The 17,887-nt window shown below is 39.6% G+C and overlaps 2 protein-coding genes across 16 annotated transcripts in view; one reads left to right on the plus strand and one right to left on the minus strand.

The window, feature by feature from the left end:
• LOC124226277 (collagen alpha-2(I) chain-like) overlaps positions 1-7,451 on the minus strand; it is a 70,716-nt gene extending 63,265 nt beyond the window's left edge. For 2 of the 6 annotated variants that reach the window (XM_046639359.1, XM_046639358.1), the window contains exon 1: positions 7,035-7,451. In XM_046639359.1, the coding sequence (XP_046495315.1) occupies positions 7,035-7,436 (402 nt within the window). In that variant the 5' untranslated portion in view covers positions 7,437-7,451. The remainder of the gene's footprint in view (positions 1-7,034) is intronic. The other 4 variants (XR_006885261.1, XR_006885264.1, XR_006885262.1 and 1 more) reach the window with 4 other exon arrangements.
• Positions 6,194-17,887, plus strand: part of HORMAD2 (HORMA domain containing 2) — a 76,083-nt gene continuing 64,389 nt past the window's right edge. For 6 of the 10 annotated variants that reach the window (XR_006885255.1, XR_006885259.1, XR_006885256.1 and 3 more), the window contains exons 1-3: positions 6,315-6,427; positions 6,508-6,625; positions 14,279-14,366. Coding sequence is in view for 3 of the 10 variants with exons in the window: in XM_046639352.1 (XP_046495308.1) it covers positions 14,316-14,366 (51 nt within the window). In the remaining 7 variants the exon portion in view is untranslated. Of the gene's footprint in view, positions 6,209-6,314; positions 6,428-6,507; positions 6,626-7,367; positions 7,503-14,278; positions 14,367-17,887 lie in introns of those variants that run through there. The other 4 variants (XM_046639353.1, XM_046639356.1, XM_046639354.1 and 1 more) reach the window with 4 other exon arrangements.

Raw genomic sequence — 17,887 nt, forward strand, 5'->3', positions numbered from 1 at the left:
CTATGAAAAACTCCAGTGAACATGATACTTGATGGTGAAAGACTGGATGCTTTCCCCTAAGATCAGGAACAAGACAAAGATGTCTGTTCTTGCCAGTTCTATTCAACACTGTATTGGAGGTTGTAGTCAGGCAATTAGGCAAGAAATAGAAATAAAAGCTACCCAGATTAGAAAGGAATAAGTAAAGTTATCTCTATTTGCAGATGACATAATCCTGTGTACAGAAAATCCACCAAAAAAATCTTAGAATTAATAAGCCAGGTAAGCAACTTTGCAGGATACAAGATCAAAAATTAAAACTAATTATATTTCTATAAACTAGCAATGAACAATCTGAAAATGAAATTAAGAAAACAATTCCATTTCCATTAGCATTGTTATGGAATGAATTATGTCCCCCAAAATTCATATATTGAAGCCTTAACCCCCAATGTGACTATATTTGCACAAAGGGCCTTTAAAGAAGTAATTAAGGTTAAATGAAGTCATATAGGTGAGGCTCTAATCTGATAGTCCTGGTGTATTTACAAGAAGAAGAGACACCAGAGATCGAGCTCTCTCTCTCTCCATACACGTGCAGAGGAAAGGCCATGTGAAGACACAGGGAGAAGGTAGCCATCTGCAGCCAAGAAGAGAGGCCTCACCAGAAACCAACGCTGCTAGCACCTTGATCTTGGACTTCCGGTCTCTAAAACTGTGGAAAAATAAATTTCTGTTGGTTAAGCCCCTCAGTCTGTGGTTTTTCTGTAATGGCAGCCCAAGCAAACTAATACAAGCTTCAAAAAGAATAAAAATCTTAGGAATAAATTTAACTAAAGAAGTGCAAGCCTTGTACACTGAAAACTACAAACAGCACTGAAAGAAATTAAAGAGGATCTAAATAAGTGGAAAGATATTCATGCTCATGAATCAAAAATTTTAATATTATTAAGATGGCAATACTCCCCAAATTGATCTACAGATTCAATGTAATTCCTATCAAAATTCCAGTTTCCTTTTTTGCAGGAATTGACAAGCTGATCGTAAAATTCATATGGAAATGCAAGGAACCCAGAATAGCCAAAACAATCCTGAAAAAGAACGAAGTTGGAAGACTCACACATCTCTGATTTAAAAACTTACTACAAGGCTATAGTAATCAGGATAATGTGGTATTGGCAAAAGAGCAGATATATACGTCAATGGAATAGAAATATGAGTACAGAAATAAACTCTCACAGTTACGATCAACGGATTTTTTACAAAGGTGACAGACAATTCAATGGGGAAAGAATAGTCTTTTCAACAAATTGTGCTTGCATAATTGGATATTCACATGTAAAAGAAGGCAGTTGGATCCCTACCTCACACTGTATATGAAAATTAACTCAAAATGGACTGAAGACCTAAATGTTAAGTATAGAATTCCTAGTAAAAAACAGGCATAAATCTTTGTGACTTTGTTTTGGCTACGGTTTCTTAGATACGACACCAAAAGCATAAGCAACAAAAGAAAAAATTGGATTTCATCAAAATTAAAACCTTTTGTGCTTTGAAGGACACCATCAAGAAAGTGAAGACAACCCAGAGAATGGGAGTAAATATTTAAAAATCATATATCTGATCAGGGACTTGTATCCAGAATATATAACATTTACAACTCTAAAATAAAAAGACAAGGGGCCAGTCCAGTGGCGCAGCAGTTAAGTGCACTCGTTCTGCTTCTGTGGCCCGGGGTTCACTGGTTTGGATCCCGGGTGTGGACACGGCACCACTTGGCACGCCATGCTGTGGTAGGCGTCCCACATATAAAGTAGAGGAAGATGGGCAAGGATGTTAGCTCAGGGCCAGTCTTCCTCAGCGAAAAGAGGAGGATTGGCAGTAGTTAGCTCAGGGCTAATCATCCTCAAAAAAAAATAAACAAATAAATAAAATAAAAAGACAAATAATCAAACTTAAAATGGGCATAGGATTAGAATAGACATTTTTCCAAAGAAGATACACAAATGGCCAACAGGCACATGAAAAAATGCTCACCTTCATTAGTCATTAGGGAAATAAAAATGAAGACTACAATGAGATATCATTTCACATCCATTTGTACATTTTAAATTGGTGAATTTTATGTATATGTAAATAAAAGGTACATTTTAAAAAGAGAATGGTTTTCTGTATGTACACTATACTTGAATAAAAAGTTAACATAAAAAGACAATGGTTTCAAATCAGAATAAATGGAAAAATAACGCAATCAACAGAAACAGGAAATTTGTAATGCATCTTTTCAAAGATCAACCCCATTATGCATAATTTGAACATCCCAGTTAATTGCTTGGATAATATTTGGGATTCTTCCAACAACATACGTGCATTCATTCAACATGTATTTATTGAGCATGTCCTATGTTTAGGCACTCTTCAACAAATAAAGGGGTAGGGGAATGCCCACGGGTTATTAATGAGGTCATACTCTGAATTCTCCCAATGTTTCTTACTACAGTAAATCTTTCTGCGCTGTGCACTGATGTGACTGAGGTTAACACAGCCCCCGACACATTTGAGAAAATGGCTTCCACAGAAATCAGGCTTTCTAGGATAGTTGTCTTAGGTGTAAGTTATAGCAAATCTCTAAATGATGCCTTCCTGCAATTCTTTCTCCCTTCCATTTTTAAAGCTATGTAGGTAATTTTCTCGTGATGTCTTACTCACTTTCCAGTTCTTTAACCTTTCTCTTGACAGGAAGGAATTGGTTTTTGTTTGTTTGTTTACTGAGGAGATATGTCAGAAAAGCTTGCCTCGGATGTCTTGTATTATTGTATTCAGTTCATGCTAAGATCATAAGTATTCTGAATCTTAAATTAGAGACCTTCTCAATCAGAGGTCATTATTACTTAGGCATTTATCATTAGGTTACTATAAACTAAGGGAAGGAAAAACGCCCCTCTTGGAGCTGAGGCTGCACTATGCTCTCATAGGAGTTCTAAACCATTTTTTGGTAACTGTCATTTTCCAAGCATCAAAATACATAGAAAGTAAAGAGCCTCAAAATATAGGCTGTCAGTAGTGTGGTAAATTTTGAACATCACCTCATCTCAGATCTCTGTGCAGATGTACCACGTAGCAATCATGGAAAGCCAGTTTAAATTCTATTTCACTTGAAACTTTTTCTACTAAATAATAAACATTAAGGGGAATAACATCATTTTACATGTCACCCAACTTCATAGTCAGCAGAAAACAGAACCAAGTAGCCAAATAGAACATTTCTATAGTGTTTGAGGATTCAATACCTTCCTTGACATCATGTCTTGGTCGGGGCAGTCAAACAGGCAGCAGCCTGTCACTAACAGCCCTGTCATTTCCTGTTCAATTCATTAAACTCTAGGCTTTCCCCAGAAACACAGAACCCACATGGAGATTCTTCTGCCGGTCAGAAAAGATCAATTCAAAGGGTGCAGAAATTGATATGCAACTCTGAGTGAGCATAAAGGCCATAATAAATTCCCACCTATGTATGAAATTATATTTTGTAGGTTGACAAAGTATGGGCAGAAGCAGAAGCTTATGTTTAGACCTTAAAGTTGGGGCTTATTTCATATTGACTGGCCTCTCTTTGGCTGCCAAAGAACGGATGAAGTTCAGAAGCTAAAGCCAAGTTGGTAATCCTTTATCTTTGCCTTTCTCTCTAAAAAGTACTCTAAATAAGTTAGGCAATATAGCCAATTTACACACAGAGGCTTGATTCAAAACTTCAGTTCTCTAAATCATTTTGCCTTGCTTTTCTTCTCAGTGATACTTAAAATTCTAGGACTCCAGAATCATGTTCATAAACACATCTATAAACACCACTGGCCAAAATCACAGGCTACTGCATGCCCCAGCGGAGTCCAGGATAAAATGACACCCCAACGCAGAAATGAGCGGGCTTGATATGATGCAGCTGGCGCTCTCCTCTTAACCATGAGTGAGGCACTTGAGATTGCAAAGGCAACATTTAGCTTTCAGAAGCAGGTTGCTGCCAGGAGGGGAAAATAAGGATGTTACACCTCCTTTTCTTTCCTAGTTCTAAAGTGGTGGTGCTTTTATTGGTTTGAAGTAGTCTAACCATCACCAAAGAATGAGCAAAGGAAATTATATACACATGCTCCCCTCATAAAATGCCACTTCTTTTGTGAAGCTGGCTCAGTTCCCTGTTCAGAATGCATAGCTTCCTCCTCTACATTCCATCATATAATTTATACCTCCATTAATATTTGCAAACTATTTTCTATGTGAGTAATGTGTTTACAGGGTTCCCTCTCTTACTAAACTGTAAATTTCCACAGCTCAGGGACCAAGTCATTATCTCTCTGGTCCCTGCAATGCCTAGCAGAGTGCTTTATAAATGATAGGCACACACACACACACAAAAAGCTAGATGAATGAATAAATATAGCGGTGTCAGTTTTTTGAAGACTGGGAATTATGATGATTTTAAGAGTTCTAATAAGAGTTGAAAGCAAATAGTATAAAGAAACCACCCTTCCTACTTAGTTGCTCCCTCCACCCCAATCTCTTTTCTCTGTATTTGGTATCATGATTGTGTACACTGAAGAGGCAGACACATTTAGAAATGTCCTCTGGGGAACACATTTTATATTCAATATGTCTATTTTGATAACCCCAAGTAAACCATCTTTCGGAGATTTCCAGGGTTAAACTGAACTTGATGGGGAACGTTTCAATCAGTCAGACAAAAGGTATCTCTACTTCCTGTGATGTGGCGGGCTGTCAGATGCCTCAGATAAAAGTGCAAAATTCTAAAAGCTGAGAGTTTGACTTGACAGACTCCACTAAGCAGGTGCTGCCTATATAAAATTATCAAGAAGAGAAAAGAAGGAGCCCTGAATTTCTTTTAACTGAGAAGGAAAAACGGTCTTTAGTTCTCAAAAAACAAGAGTCCAACTAGAGACTGATTAATGAAGAGTGACAACTGTTTCAAGTACACAGAGTAAAAGGAAACATAGTGTCTAAAGAGAGACAGGTCAATTTTAGGCAATGCAAGTCATCTCAAATAAGATTCTCCCCCCTCTATTTTCATCTGCTTCACATGTTATTTTACTATAAGACATAAGCTTTGACAAAACTTTAACTGGTAATTTGGAAATTTCTAAACAATAATCAATTTCTACCACAACGTACACTTTTTCCTTCCAAAACAAACAAGATACTCTGCTTTGACAGGGACAATTTCCAATTTCTTATCACTGAAAGGTACAAAAGCAGCTGGGAAATTGTTTAAGTATCATGCAACACTTTTGAGTTCATTAGGCCATTATCCCTAGGGTTGGATTTTATCAAAAGATGAAGAATACAAACTCAAAAGCTTTTAGCTGACAAGAAGCAAGGCTTTGGCTTGGGATTTTTGTGTTTGGGTTGTAAGTCAGGTTCACAGAAAAGCAATCTGAAACTAGATGGGCTGGAGATAGGAAAGAGCCTTGAAATGAGAGATGTGAGACCATGGGTTGTACTTGTGACTCAGTCTCTTAACGAGCTTGGGGACCTTCAGCAAATTACTTAAACGCTCACCTGTCAAGTAAGGGACTAGACTTTGATGGTTTCTAAAGCCCTCTGTTGCACTTTCAATTTTTAATTGTCTAATACTGTTCCTTAAGTCATTGATGAGTTCATTCAACTATCTACTTGCATACCTCCAATGAACAGGTATAATACAGTTTCTGCCCTCAAGGAGTTAATAAGTCAGTGGAAAAAGCGAAGGTTTTACCCACAGCTCCTAGAACAGGCGCTCATTCATCCATTCAAGTTCTAAAGAAAGGTCACAAGGAAACCAGCAGGGAATGAGGATGGAAAGAAGGAGAAACTCCATAAAAGCTCTTAGGAGGAAGAGAGGGTCATTTATTGTTCCAATCTACCAATGTTTATTGAGGAATCACTGTGTGCCAGGCACAGGGATCCTGGAGTGACCCTGACAGACCAGGCCTCTGATGAAGCTTGCTTACACTCTAGGTGGTGGAGAAAGAAAAACAGGTTAACACATAAGTGAAACCCAGACTGTGATCAATTCTAGAATGAGAGAGAATAACTGTGTTTGTGTGGAGGGTGGGGTTGGGTGGACTGCCATTAGCATGGGGCCGAGGGGAAAGGCTCTTGGCAGACGGTGGTAGTTGACTGAGCCGAGAACGAGGACAGACAGCAGAGAGGGACTAGTGGTCCTGCCAGAACGAAGCAGGTAAACGCGGAGGCTGGAAAGCGCTGGAGCAGAAGACCATCTGTCTGGCTGGAGCTTAAAGAGCAGTTCCTTCTGGAAAGCATAGGATTAAAGCAGGAGCTCTCCACCGAGGGCAACTTTACCCCCCACGGGACATCTGACAATGTCTGGAGACATTTTAGGTTGCACAACTTAGGGGGGAGGGTACTACTGCTGAAGTGGAGAAAACCTGCACTAAAGGTCTATTACGCCCCCAATTTTGGTTTTAGTCATTCCGCCATAAACTCAGGTTTTACCCATCTTTTTTTCCTTTACTGCAGAAACAAAGTAAGAACAGGCTTCACGTGGCCCACTGCTTCATCCACTCTCAGGAAATCCCATGGCCGGGACTCAAGGGACTCCGCGAACCTTCGAGAAGCTCCACAGGGTACTAAACAGGTACCTGAGCACATGGGAAGGGATCTGAGGAGACCCGCACCCAGCTGTCACCGGGATGACTTGTGCGGGCGGGACCGGGATTGGGGGCAGCGTAAGAGGAAAACACAGTCATGTTTTATTTGCATAATTACAAACTAGTGTTTAAATAATACAAAGCTGGGCTCATGCAGGGAAGAAGTGGCCATGCCCTCAAGGACTGACCCCTCCGTCCTCTGGACCTCTCGGCGGCCCCTCCGCGTTGACTCGGGCCCTCCAGGCTGCGGCCTCCTCTCCCCACAGGGTCGCGCGCTCCCCTCAGGCCCCTCTGGGAGCCCCGAGCCCGGGCCACCGCCCGCGTTAACCCGAAGGTCCCTCGGGCTCGCACCCCGGCCCCCCGGGCCCGCGAGGCCTCCCGCCGCCGCCGCCTCACCTCGGCGGGCAGGCTGTCCTCGACGTACCCGCTGCGCAAGCCGGGCGCCCCGAGCTGAAGGCCGTTAGGGTCCTCGTCTAGCCCCGCGCCTCTCCGTCCTTCGCGGCGCCGCGAGCTCCGCGGGGGTCCCTCAGGCCCTGGAGCACGGGGCGAGCCCTCGGAAGGGCGGGAAACGCGGCGGCAGAGACGCGCCGCCGGCAGCCGGAAGGCAAGCGGACCGAGAACACCTGCCCCGCCGGGCGCTGAGGGGGCGGGACCCGCCAGGGGTCTCTTAGCCCCAGCTCGCCCCTTCTTTGCATATTCATGAAGCGCAGAGAGAGAGGATGGACGCCCGCACAAGCCGTGGGGAGGTAATGAATTATTCATGAGGAGCGTCTCGCCCCCGCCCAGGGGGGGCCTCATTGATTATTCATGAGCCAGAGGAAGGGCCGTTGAGCCCCGCTCCGAGGGAGGCGTCGACCGGTTGAGGTGAGGGCGAACCTGGCGCGGGGTCTCGGGAGAGAGGGCGCTCGAGCATTGTTAGTCCTCTAGTCTTACGTGATTTCTTTTCTTTTCTTTTCTTTTTACTTGAAGCTTTAAGTTTGACTTGAAACTATTTCGCTGAGGTCCGAAGGACTCTCAGAAGCGGGTAGGCCAGGGCTGAGGAGAGAGACTAAGAGAACCTTCTAGGTAACATTTCCCCCCAACGCCTGCCAGTGAAAAATGTCACAGATACCGGGAAGACAAAGGGGAGAGAATTGTCCTGGGAGCGCGCGCATTCCCACTCTCTAGGCAGCTTTTCAGTTCCGATTTTGGCGGAAAAGACGAAATCAGGCTTGAGGAGGAGGCAGCCGCGGCCAGGAGGCGCCGAGCGGGGCGTGTGCCGAGCGCGCTGGCCTGCGCGTGGCGGGGCGGCGGCGTCGGTTCCCGGCGGGCGTGCGGCTGCTCCGCCGGCGCCAGTGCCCGCGCAGACCGGGACGGGGAGAGTGGGGCGAGTCCCCGCGCCGTGACCCCGGCTCCTCTTTCACCTCATCCAGGATTTGCCGTTTAATCTCTGTGGACTTTAGCTCCCCAAACAGTCCTAGGAAGAGTGTCTTGAAGCTCCAGATTAGCCAATCGGCCGAATGTGCTCGAGCGTGCCGAGCATGGGACGGGCGGTGCAGGACAGCGCGTTCTTGGCTGGTGAAAAGGAAGAAAACGTACCGTTCCTGCCTCTAGAGGAGCCTTTAATCTAGTTAGGAGGATGAATAGTCTAGTTTCTCTCCCATTGGACCAAGGCTCTCCTGAGGTGGGAACCGTGTTTACGTTTTTATAATCCTGCTCGACGCCTGGCACATTATAGTCGTCCAGTCAATGTTGAATGGGTGAATAGTTGAAGTAGCCTGAAGAAGATGTGAAAAACCAGAAGAGCATGAACAAATACCCGGTTAATATAGTGGAAACCATGTACTATGAGGGAGTATGGAGTAGGGGAGTTATCAGGGCCAAATGGGATTTGTCAAGATGGTGAATAATAATCTATGGAAGCGAACTCGGAAACCTCTGAGGAGCTGGGTGACCTTTGGCAAACCAAGTCCCCTTGCTGGACTTCACTTTCCTTTATAGTTTTATATTTTACATTTAAATTCAGGATCCGTGTATAGTGTGAGATTTAGGTTGAGGGTTTTTTTTTTTTTTTTTTGCCTATGGATGTCCTCTTTCAGCACCATTTGTTGAAAAGACCATCCGTCCTCCACTGAGTTGACTTTCCTTTTCTTTAAAATGAAGGGATTGAATTTGTTGTAGAGGATGTCTGCTCTCCTTTCCAACTCTGTGAATCTGTTGAGCCCAGTTATGTTGACATGCACTCCCTTTGTGGAAAGCCAGCCTTCCTGTCACGCACATGTAAGGAAGGTCATCTAGTTGCATTTCAGAATCCAGCTATTGGATACCTTTCGCTTGAGAGAAAGGGGATTTTCTTATTTTAAAAAAATGTCTTTTCAGGGTTGGCCCCATGACCGAGTGGTTAAGGTGACACACTCTGGTTCGGCTGCCCAGGGTTTCACTGGTTTGGATCCTGGGCACAGACCTAGTACTGCTCGTCAAGCCTTGCTGAGGCGGCCTCCCATATAGCACAGCCAGAAGGACCTACAACTGGAATATACGACTGTGTACCAGGGGGCTTTGGGGAGAAGGAGAAAAAAAGATTGGCAACAGATGTTAGCTCAGGTGCCAACCTTTAAAAAAAAATTGTTTTGGAAGATTGGGAAATATGGGCAGAGAGAGTTAGGAAATCAGCTGTCACTGTGTTTGGACAAATGTAATAAAATTTCGGTCTTTGCTTCACTCAGAATGGAAAAATAAAGGGTGGCTTCAGGCTTAATAAACAAAACAACAGCTGGTTAATCTTTATCTGAATCTCAGATTCACACATAAAAGGGCAAAATACTAAGTAGATGTACCATCATTTTAAATAGGGCAGTTGAGATGTAGGTCAAGAGGTAAGCCCAGAGTGAATCTTTATCTGAGAATGCACAGAAATCTTGCCTCTTTCTCAAGATCATAATCCTTGTCACAGAGTGGACACATCAAGCTTACATACATATCAAGCTTGATATGTGTTGATGCCCTGTGAAATTTCAGATGTTTGTGGATCCAATATGCAAACAAATATATGTGAAAGACATTTGAAAGTTAGAGTTTTGTTCTTAAAATCCATAGTTATGAAATCTCTCCTAGGTTTTTAGGTAATGAGTCAGGACAAGGTGATAAAAAAACATCAAAGCTATTCTCTGAGAGCGCATGATCTGTAGAGTCATACCTCCTGGGGCTGTCAGCTTGTGAGCTTTCAAAATGAAGCAAGGTTTGTACTTGAATATGAGACCTCCGCAAAACACCTGCTCAAAGGAAAAACAACAGTAGCAACAGAATAGTTAGAGGATGAAAGGAGCCTGGCTGTTTAAAAAATTATTTAAATCTTTTTTGCCTTCCTGAAGCAAGTTCATTCTAGAACTCCAGAAAGAGAGATACTACCATGCTTAGAAATAAGCAAACAAGCCCAACAACTAGGAAGGCACTGGTAGTACATCATTTTAGATGGAATGAAAACAAAGGGGAATTTCATTTTAGGGAATCATTAGATAAACTCCTAAATTGTAAGTCAAAATTTCTTGAGTTTTAGTCTCAGTTCTGCCACTGAATGGCTAATTGACCCTGGGTAAGTCATTTGGTTTCTCTGGACCTTAATTTCCTCCTGTAGAAAATTAGATGTTTGGACTAGATGGCGTTTAAAGCTCCTTCTACCTCTAAAATTCTGTAGTTCTTTTCTAGATCCTTAATTCTTCCTTGTTCCTGTAGTGCTTCTCCATTGACTTAGCAAATATTTATTGAGTACCTACTTTGTTCCATTACTGGAAGGAAGGATTCAAGAATGAGCTAAATCAAACACAAAAGTCCACATATTATATTATTCCATTTATGTGAAGTGTGCAGTATAGCAAATCCATGGAAATGAAAAGTAGATTAGTGGTTGCAAGGAGGAGAGGAGAATGGGGAGTGCTAATGGGCATGGGGTTTCCTTTTTGGGTAACAAAAATGTTCTGGAATTAGAATTAGAATTAGATAGTAGTGATGATTGCAAAACATTGTGAATATACTAAAACAGTGTGATTGCAGTGTTAAAAAAAAAAACCCCAAAAATAGTGAACTAGACAGACACAACTTTGCCCTCATGTTAGCTCGCAGTAGAGTGGAGTGGATACTTAAAGGCATCCATGATACAGCACATATTGCAGTGGACACACAACCCGGAGTTGGTGATGGTGGTGAATCAGGAAATAATTCCTTGAGAAAATTATACTAAACCGCATCTAGGAGATGCATAGGAATTGAGAATGAAGGAGGATGTTTCAGGCAGAAGGAATATTGTGAAAGTCTGGAAGCTAAAGAGAATATAGTCCTTTAAGGTAATTAAAGTAGGTAAGAATAGCTGAAGCATAAAAGCGTAAGGGAAAGTGGTTAGAGATGTGGCTCAGAAGTCATGAGGCAGATCTTGAAACTATAGTAAGGAGTTTGGATTTTATCCTGAGGGCAGTGGGGAGCCATTTAAGTATTTCAATCTAGGAAGTTACATAATCAAGTTTGTAATTTAGAAGGAAAACTCTGGCTATAACACAAACAACAGACTGGACAAAGTAAGACGGTGACAGGCAGACTGGTGGAGCAGTCCAGGCAAAAAGTGAGACTGATCTGATCTAAAGCAGAGATGGCAACAACGTGGATAAAGTGAGGAGTGGTCACATTTGAGAAATGTTAAGGAGACTGGATGTTGGAATGAGGGAAGGAACAGGGTTCAGTCACAGGTTTTAGGCTTGAGCAACTAGGTATTTGATGATGTCATTTGCTGACCTAGGGAACAGACATAGGTTTCAAGGGAAAAGAATTCAGATTTGAGTGTGTTGGGAACATGGAAATGGAACTGTCTCAGACAGTTAGAGGTCCAGATCTGTAACTCCGCAGAGAGACCTGGGCTGAGGATATACATATAAGAATCATTAGAATAGAAATAGTAATTGAAGGAGCAGGAGTGTGTTTGGAAGTACAAAAAAAGAGCTCCTAGGACAGGACCCTGAAAAACACCAAAAGCTAAGAAATGGGCAGGGAAAAAAGTCTGAAGAGGACCATGAGAAGGAACAACCGGGAGGTTGGAGGAAAACCAGGAATTCAAACATTAATATAAGATTTTTTAAAGCAAACATTCTTTGTTATATATAATGAAATGTGTGTCAGATAGTGTTCAAAATGCCTTAAAAATAGTGCCTTACAGCAACCTTATGAAGTGGATACTATTACTATCCCTGTTTTACAGATGGGGAAACCAAGGCACACAACCTGCCCAAGATCATAATGGCTAGTGAATTGCAATCTGAGATTTGATCCTAGACAGTTTGGTTCCAGAAGAGTCCATGTGCTTAACCACTATGCTATGTTACCCCCTCAGATAAACACATGTCCAGATAAACACTGTGAGAGCCCTAAAACGTTGGATTTATTGCCTTTATTTAACAAAAAGAAAACCCTGATTGATTAAGTAATTTGACCACTTCACACAGTTGCTAGGTAGTTGAGCAGAATTTGAACCCCGGTTCCTTAACTTCAAAGCCTCTTTCTATTAGATTATATTGCTGGTTATTTTTCTCTGTCTACATACGTATGTGTGTATAAAATTTAATTTTATGTATTTTATACATGCTAATTCCTCAGGTATTTACCAAATGCTAGTAATGACTAACTTTGAATCCTTTTTCAAAAGCAAGTGCCCTAGCCGTCTCAGAGTTTTCAGTCAAAATATCAACTTAATTCAGGTTAGCCATACATTCCAACAATATGGATGTAGTAATGCATTATGTTCTAATTGGCTGATGCTCTTTTCGGGGCTTGATTCTCTAGGAATACCATCAGAATGTCTTATGATCATAGAGAAATAAAAAAGCTCCGTCAATATAGGAGGCTATTTAAAAATCATTATTTCTCTTATTTATTGTCTGTAAGACTAATAACTACCCCAGAAGGGGATAGTTTACCATGGTTTAAATGGACCGAACTGGAGCTTAAACTCTTGTAGTTACTTATTTTTCCCATTTTATTTCTTAAAGTTGTAAGGGAGGCAATTGATGTGTTGAGTCAGATTTGAAGGTTATACTCAGAAATGAAGGTTATACTCTGAAGTCAACAGGAGATACCTTGGAATCTTTAAGGACAAAAAGACTATTAGGTGGTTTTCAGTTTCATATAAAATACTGTAAAAGAGTGTCCCCTAGTGCTGCTCTGAAGAAGTAATTTGAGAGAAATTAAATATTACCTGTTTATAATCTCTATCACCACCTTGTGGCAGTGTCCTCAAATAATTCTGCCCTCTTTTGTTGCACAATCTTCCAGAGTCTTGCATTAATCTGTACACAAAAACAGATCACAGGCTATCCTGGGTGATCTAGAATGGAATTTCCTTAAATGGGTTATTTTACAAATATTTTGGTTAGAACTCCATAAAACCTGAAAAGAAGCCCCAATTTAAATTAAATTATAGCCTTTCAAAAGGAAAAGGGAAATTTGCTTCTTTTTTTACGTTAGTGTGCTAATAAAAGTGAAAACTAGATATATTTTAGACGTTAACTTTTTTGTTGTGATAAAATAAACATAAAATTTACCATTTTAACCACCATTAAGTGTACAATTCAGTGGCACTAAGCCTATTCACAGAGTTGTGCAACATCACCATTGTCCATTTCTATAAATTTTTTTTATCATCCTGAACAGAAGCTCCCGTTAAACTCCCCGTTTCTTGCACCCTCTAGTGCTTGGTAACCTCTATTCTACTTTCTAACTCGATGAATTTGACTACTTTAGGTACCTCTACCTCATACAAGTGGAATCATGCAATATTTATCCTTTTATGTCTGGCTTATTTCACTTAGCATAGTGTTTTCGAGGTTTATCCATGTGGTAACATGTATCAGAATTTCATTTCTTTTTAGGACTGAATTATAGTCTATTGTATATACCACATTTAAAAAATCCATTCATCTATTGATGGACAGTTGGATTGTTTCCACCTTTTGGGTATTGTAAATTATATTTCTATAAACAGTGTATACTTGTACAAGTATCTATTTAAATCCCTGCTTTCAATTCTTTTGGGTATATACCTAGGAGTGGCATTGCTGGATGATATGGTAATTCTGTTTAACTTTTTGAAGAACTGTCATACTGTTTTCCACGGTGGCTGCGCCATTTCACATTCCCACCAACAGCACACAAGGGTTCCAGTTTCTTCACATTCTCACCAACACTTGTTATTTTCATTTTTTGGAATAGCCATCCTAATGGATATGAAGTGTAAACATTAACTTTTGAGTTGAATTTGAAAATTAATTACGCATGAAGTTAATTCAAGAAATGTCTTTGAGCCTGTTCTATATACAGAGCACTGTTACACTCAGAGAATAACGAGGATGAGTAAAATATATTATTGAGTCTTTATGTGATTTGCAATCTATTTTTCTCCTCCAAATTTGGCAACAAGTAAATTAACTTAAATTTTCATTGAGTGGTTGGAAAAACTAATACAGAGACTTTATGCCAAATTTATAGAAAATTGGTAGTGGAGATAAAAATATTTATTAAACTAATTTTCCAAAGAGTACAGTCAAATGCTAATTATATAGTTCTTTGGAAAATTCACAATAAGGATTATATTAGGCAACGTCTCTAATTTTTTTTTTAAACAGGTTAGATTTGTTGAAAGAATCCTGATACATTCCGATAATGGCCACAGCTCAGCTCTCTCACTCCATCAGAATTCACAAGGCATCTAAGGTATTTATTAAGAATTAAAAGAAAATCGATGACTATCTAGTGAGCTATTTCAGAATCACTACTTTAATCTTTGTATTTTTTTTAAACAGCAGTTTTATCAGTTAATTGGTGCATAATATTCTGTCAGATTATGTCTGCATTTTAACTGACTAATGGACTGAGGATGTTCAGAAAATTAGAATAGATTCCTACAAAGTAACTTACTGGGTGCTTGTTTCATGTTTATATATTTAGATTTTCTGCAGTAAAAGAAATCAGAAAGAAAAAAGATGTTTAAAGAGATTGGATCTTTGTTAGCCATTCACTTCCTGAAGCAATTAGGAAACTTCTGCTGCACACCATAATGTAATTATAAGAACTGAAAGTGAGAGTCCTGGAGAAACTTGGATACTGGGACTCTGGGGGAGCATTCCAGGGCTGCGTTCACCTGGGCAAATTTATCTTGTCCTATGACTTTATTAATGAATCATTCATCTATTCATTGAGAACACAATGTTATATAACGTATGTGTAATACTGTGTTATTCTCTGAGAGAATTTTTTAAAAAATGGATTTTCATCTTCCAGAATTTTATAATCGAGTTAGCAAAATAAGATTTATAGGAGTTAAGTCAATATGCAAAGCAGTATATGCATTATATATATGTGAAAAAGAGTAAGGCAATACAAATTGTAGGAATTTAGAGATTTTGTGTATACTGGAGTGGTTTGTATTTTCCTCATGAAGGAGATGGGATTTAAGGTGGACCTTGAATAATGAAAAGGATTTGCATAGAGGAGAGAGAAGAGAATTTCATGAGGAAAACCTAGCATATGCCTTGGTTCAGAATAATAAGTGAGCATGGCCTGTTTCAGAGAATAATGAAGAACCCATCCTTACTGGAGTGGAATGTCATGTTGGACAGAAGTAGGAAATAAAATTAAATGGGAACTTTGGAGAGAAATTAATGTGGATCTTAAAAGCTAGGCTAAGGAATTTATGCTTTATTCTGCAATCAATGGTAAGTCAGCAGGTTTGATCAGGAGAGTGAGTAAAATAATTGTTTTAGGAATATTAAGCTGTAGTAGAAGTAGGAAGATTGAAGTTGAAGGAGAATTAGGGCATAGAGAAACAGTCATCTTTCTGGCTCGAATTCAGTGTACTCACCAAGCAGACTCCTGATCTCATTTGATTTCCTAAGTGTGCTTCCTTCCTGAGGGGAAATTGCTGAGCTGGGTATATGAATTGCAAACAGCTTGGCAGTTATTTTTCTCACTGTAAATTAACAAATTGACCTTTTGATATAAACAGATCTTTGTAGTTTAGACTGCATGAGCTACTTCTCCCAGTAAATTTTGAGTGACTGTATGATTTTGCTATTTAGTACTTAAAACAACAATAATAATAACTATAGAAGCTAACATTTATTCAGCACTTACCATGTGCTGGGCACTGTGCCAAGAGCTTTATGTTATTATTTCAGTATAACCTTGCAATAAGGGGGAAACTGAAGCTCAGAGAAGTAAAGTAACTTGCCTAAGTTCATGCAATTCAACAGCTAAGCTGTCAAACATCAAATATCATAAACACACTATCTTATTAAAATAATTTATAATAGTATTTTCTGTTATCAAGCCATAATATTTTCAGATATTAGACATTTATAAAAACACCAGTGGTAACTCTTAAGGTGTTAGACCAGCTGAGCTGAGAAGAAAATCCCTGGAGTATAGAGAAGTAACAGAATTCTAGAGGCCTTTTCCAACCGTTGATCTTCATTACCACAAATGACCTTTTAGATTCTATATTTAAAGTAAATGTCTTTATACTTTCAGGTTATTTAATTTTACAAATGGTTATAACTCAAGTATTGCCTCTAAGTTTTGGCATGTTTTCAATAAGTTACTATATATGCGTGCCATGCCAGCTATTACCCAATTACCCAAAAGAACCTTAATTTCTCAGGAGCTATGAGGTACAAAAAGCAATTTTCTATAAAATTTTACACATACACACATGTATACCACATACACACCAGCACATCATACCTGCAAGAGTAGTAATGTTATTATATACCTTTTTAACAACTGCATATTATAAAGTTTGAAAAAAAAAGATGAACTGATAATTCATGGCCACCATATAGTGTACCACAGAAGAGGCAAGTTAATATGGCAAAATCATACCCAGAGTGTCCAAAAAGACATTCTAGAGCCAGATCTATAGATATAGAAAAGCTTTTTTTGTGTAAAGACATATTTGTGGATAGTACCTGCCTCTAAGTAACAGAATTATTAAAACTTCAACAGTTGAAACTGTATAGTATAGTAAAAAGATCCCTGAATTTGAATAAATAAGGTAAGCAGAGACTTACGACCCTGACTTTTAACAGAATAGATGTTTCACCTGGATTTGTACTTTGTATAAGTGAAGTCATACAGTTGTACTCATTTGTATCTGGTTTCTTTTATTATTGAGGTAACTTTGGTTTATAACATTAGATAAATTTCAGGTGTACATTATTGTATTTTGACTTTTATATAGACTACATCATGTTTACCACCAAAAAGTCTAGTTTCCTGTATCTGGTTTCTTTTGCTCAGCATTATGTGTGAGAGTCATTTATATTGTTAAGTATAGTTGCGGGTCATTCATTCTCATCACTATATAATATTCCATTGTGGGAATATACCACAATTTGTTTATCTATTCTCTTGTTGATGGACATTTGGGTAGTTTTCTGTTTGGGGATATTATGAATAATCTTGTTATGAGCTTTCTAATACGTGTATTTTGGGGAGCATTTGTATGCAAATCTGTTGGGTGTATACCTACGAGTGGAATATGGGTCATAGGATACGTGTATGTTTAGTGTTAGTAGATACCACTAAACAATTTTCCAAAGAGGTTGTACCCATTTACACTCCTACAACCAATGTTTAAAAGTTTTAATTGATCCACATCCTTGTCAACATTTGGTATTTTCTGATTTTTTAAAATTTTAAGTCATTTTGGTGGGTGCATAGTATTATCTCATAGTGATTTGTGTGCGTGTGTGTGTGAGGAAGATTGGCCCTGAGCTAACATCTGTTGCCAATCTTCCTCTTTCTGCTTGAGGAACATTGTCATTGAGCTAACTTCTGTTCCAATCGGCTTCCATTTTATGTGGGATGCCACCACAGGGTAGGTTGACGAGTGGTGCTAGGTCTGCAGTCAGGATCTGAACCTGCAAACCCCTGACAGCCCAAGCAGAGTGCGTGAACTTAACCACTATGCCACCAGGCCAGCCTCCTATCTCATAGTGATTTTATTGTGCATTTCCTTGATGAAGTTTGAGCACTTTTTCATTTGTTTGTTGGCCATTTGGATACCTTCTTTTGTGAAGTATCTGTTTAAGTCTTTTGCCCATTTTTATTTTCGGTTGTCTATCTATTTCTTAATGAATTTTAAGAGTTCTTTATACATTGGATATGAGTCCTTTGCTAGACATGTACTGAGAATATCTTCTCCACTCTTAAGTTGCCTCTTTGCTCTTAATAGT

This window comes from Equus quagga, chromosome 15, assembly GCF_021613505.1.
Source record: "Equus quagga isolate Etosha38 chromosome 15, UCLA_HA_Equagga_1.0, whole genome shotgun sequence".
Lineage (NCBI taxonomy): Eukaryota > Metazoa > Chordata > Mammalia > Perissodactyla > Equidae > Equus > Equus quagga.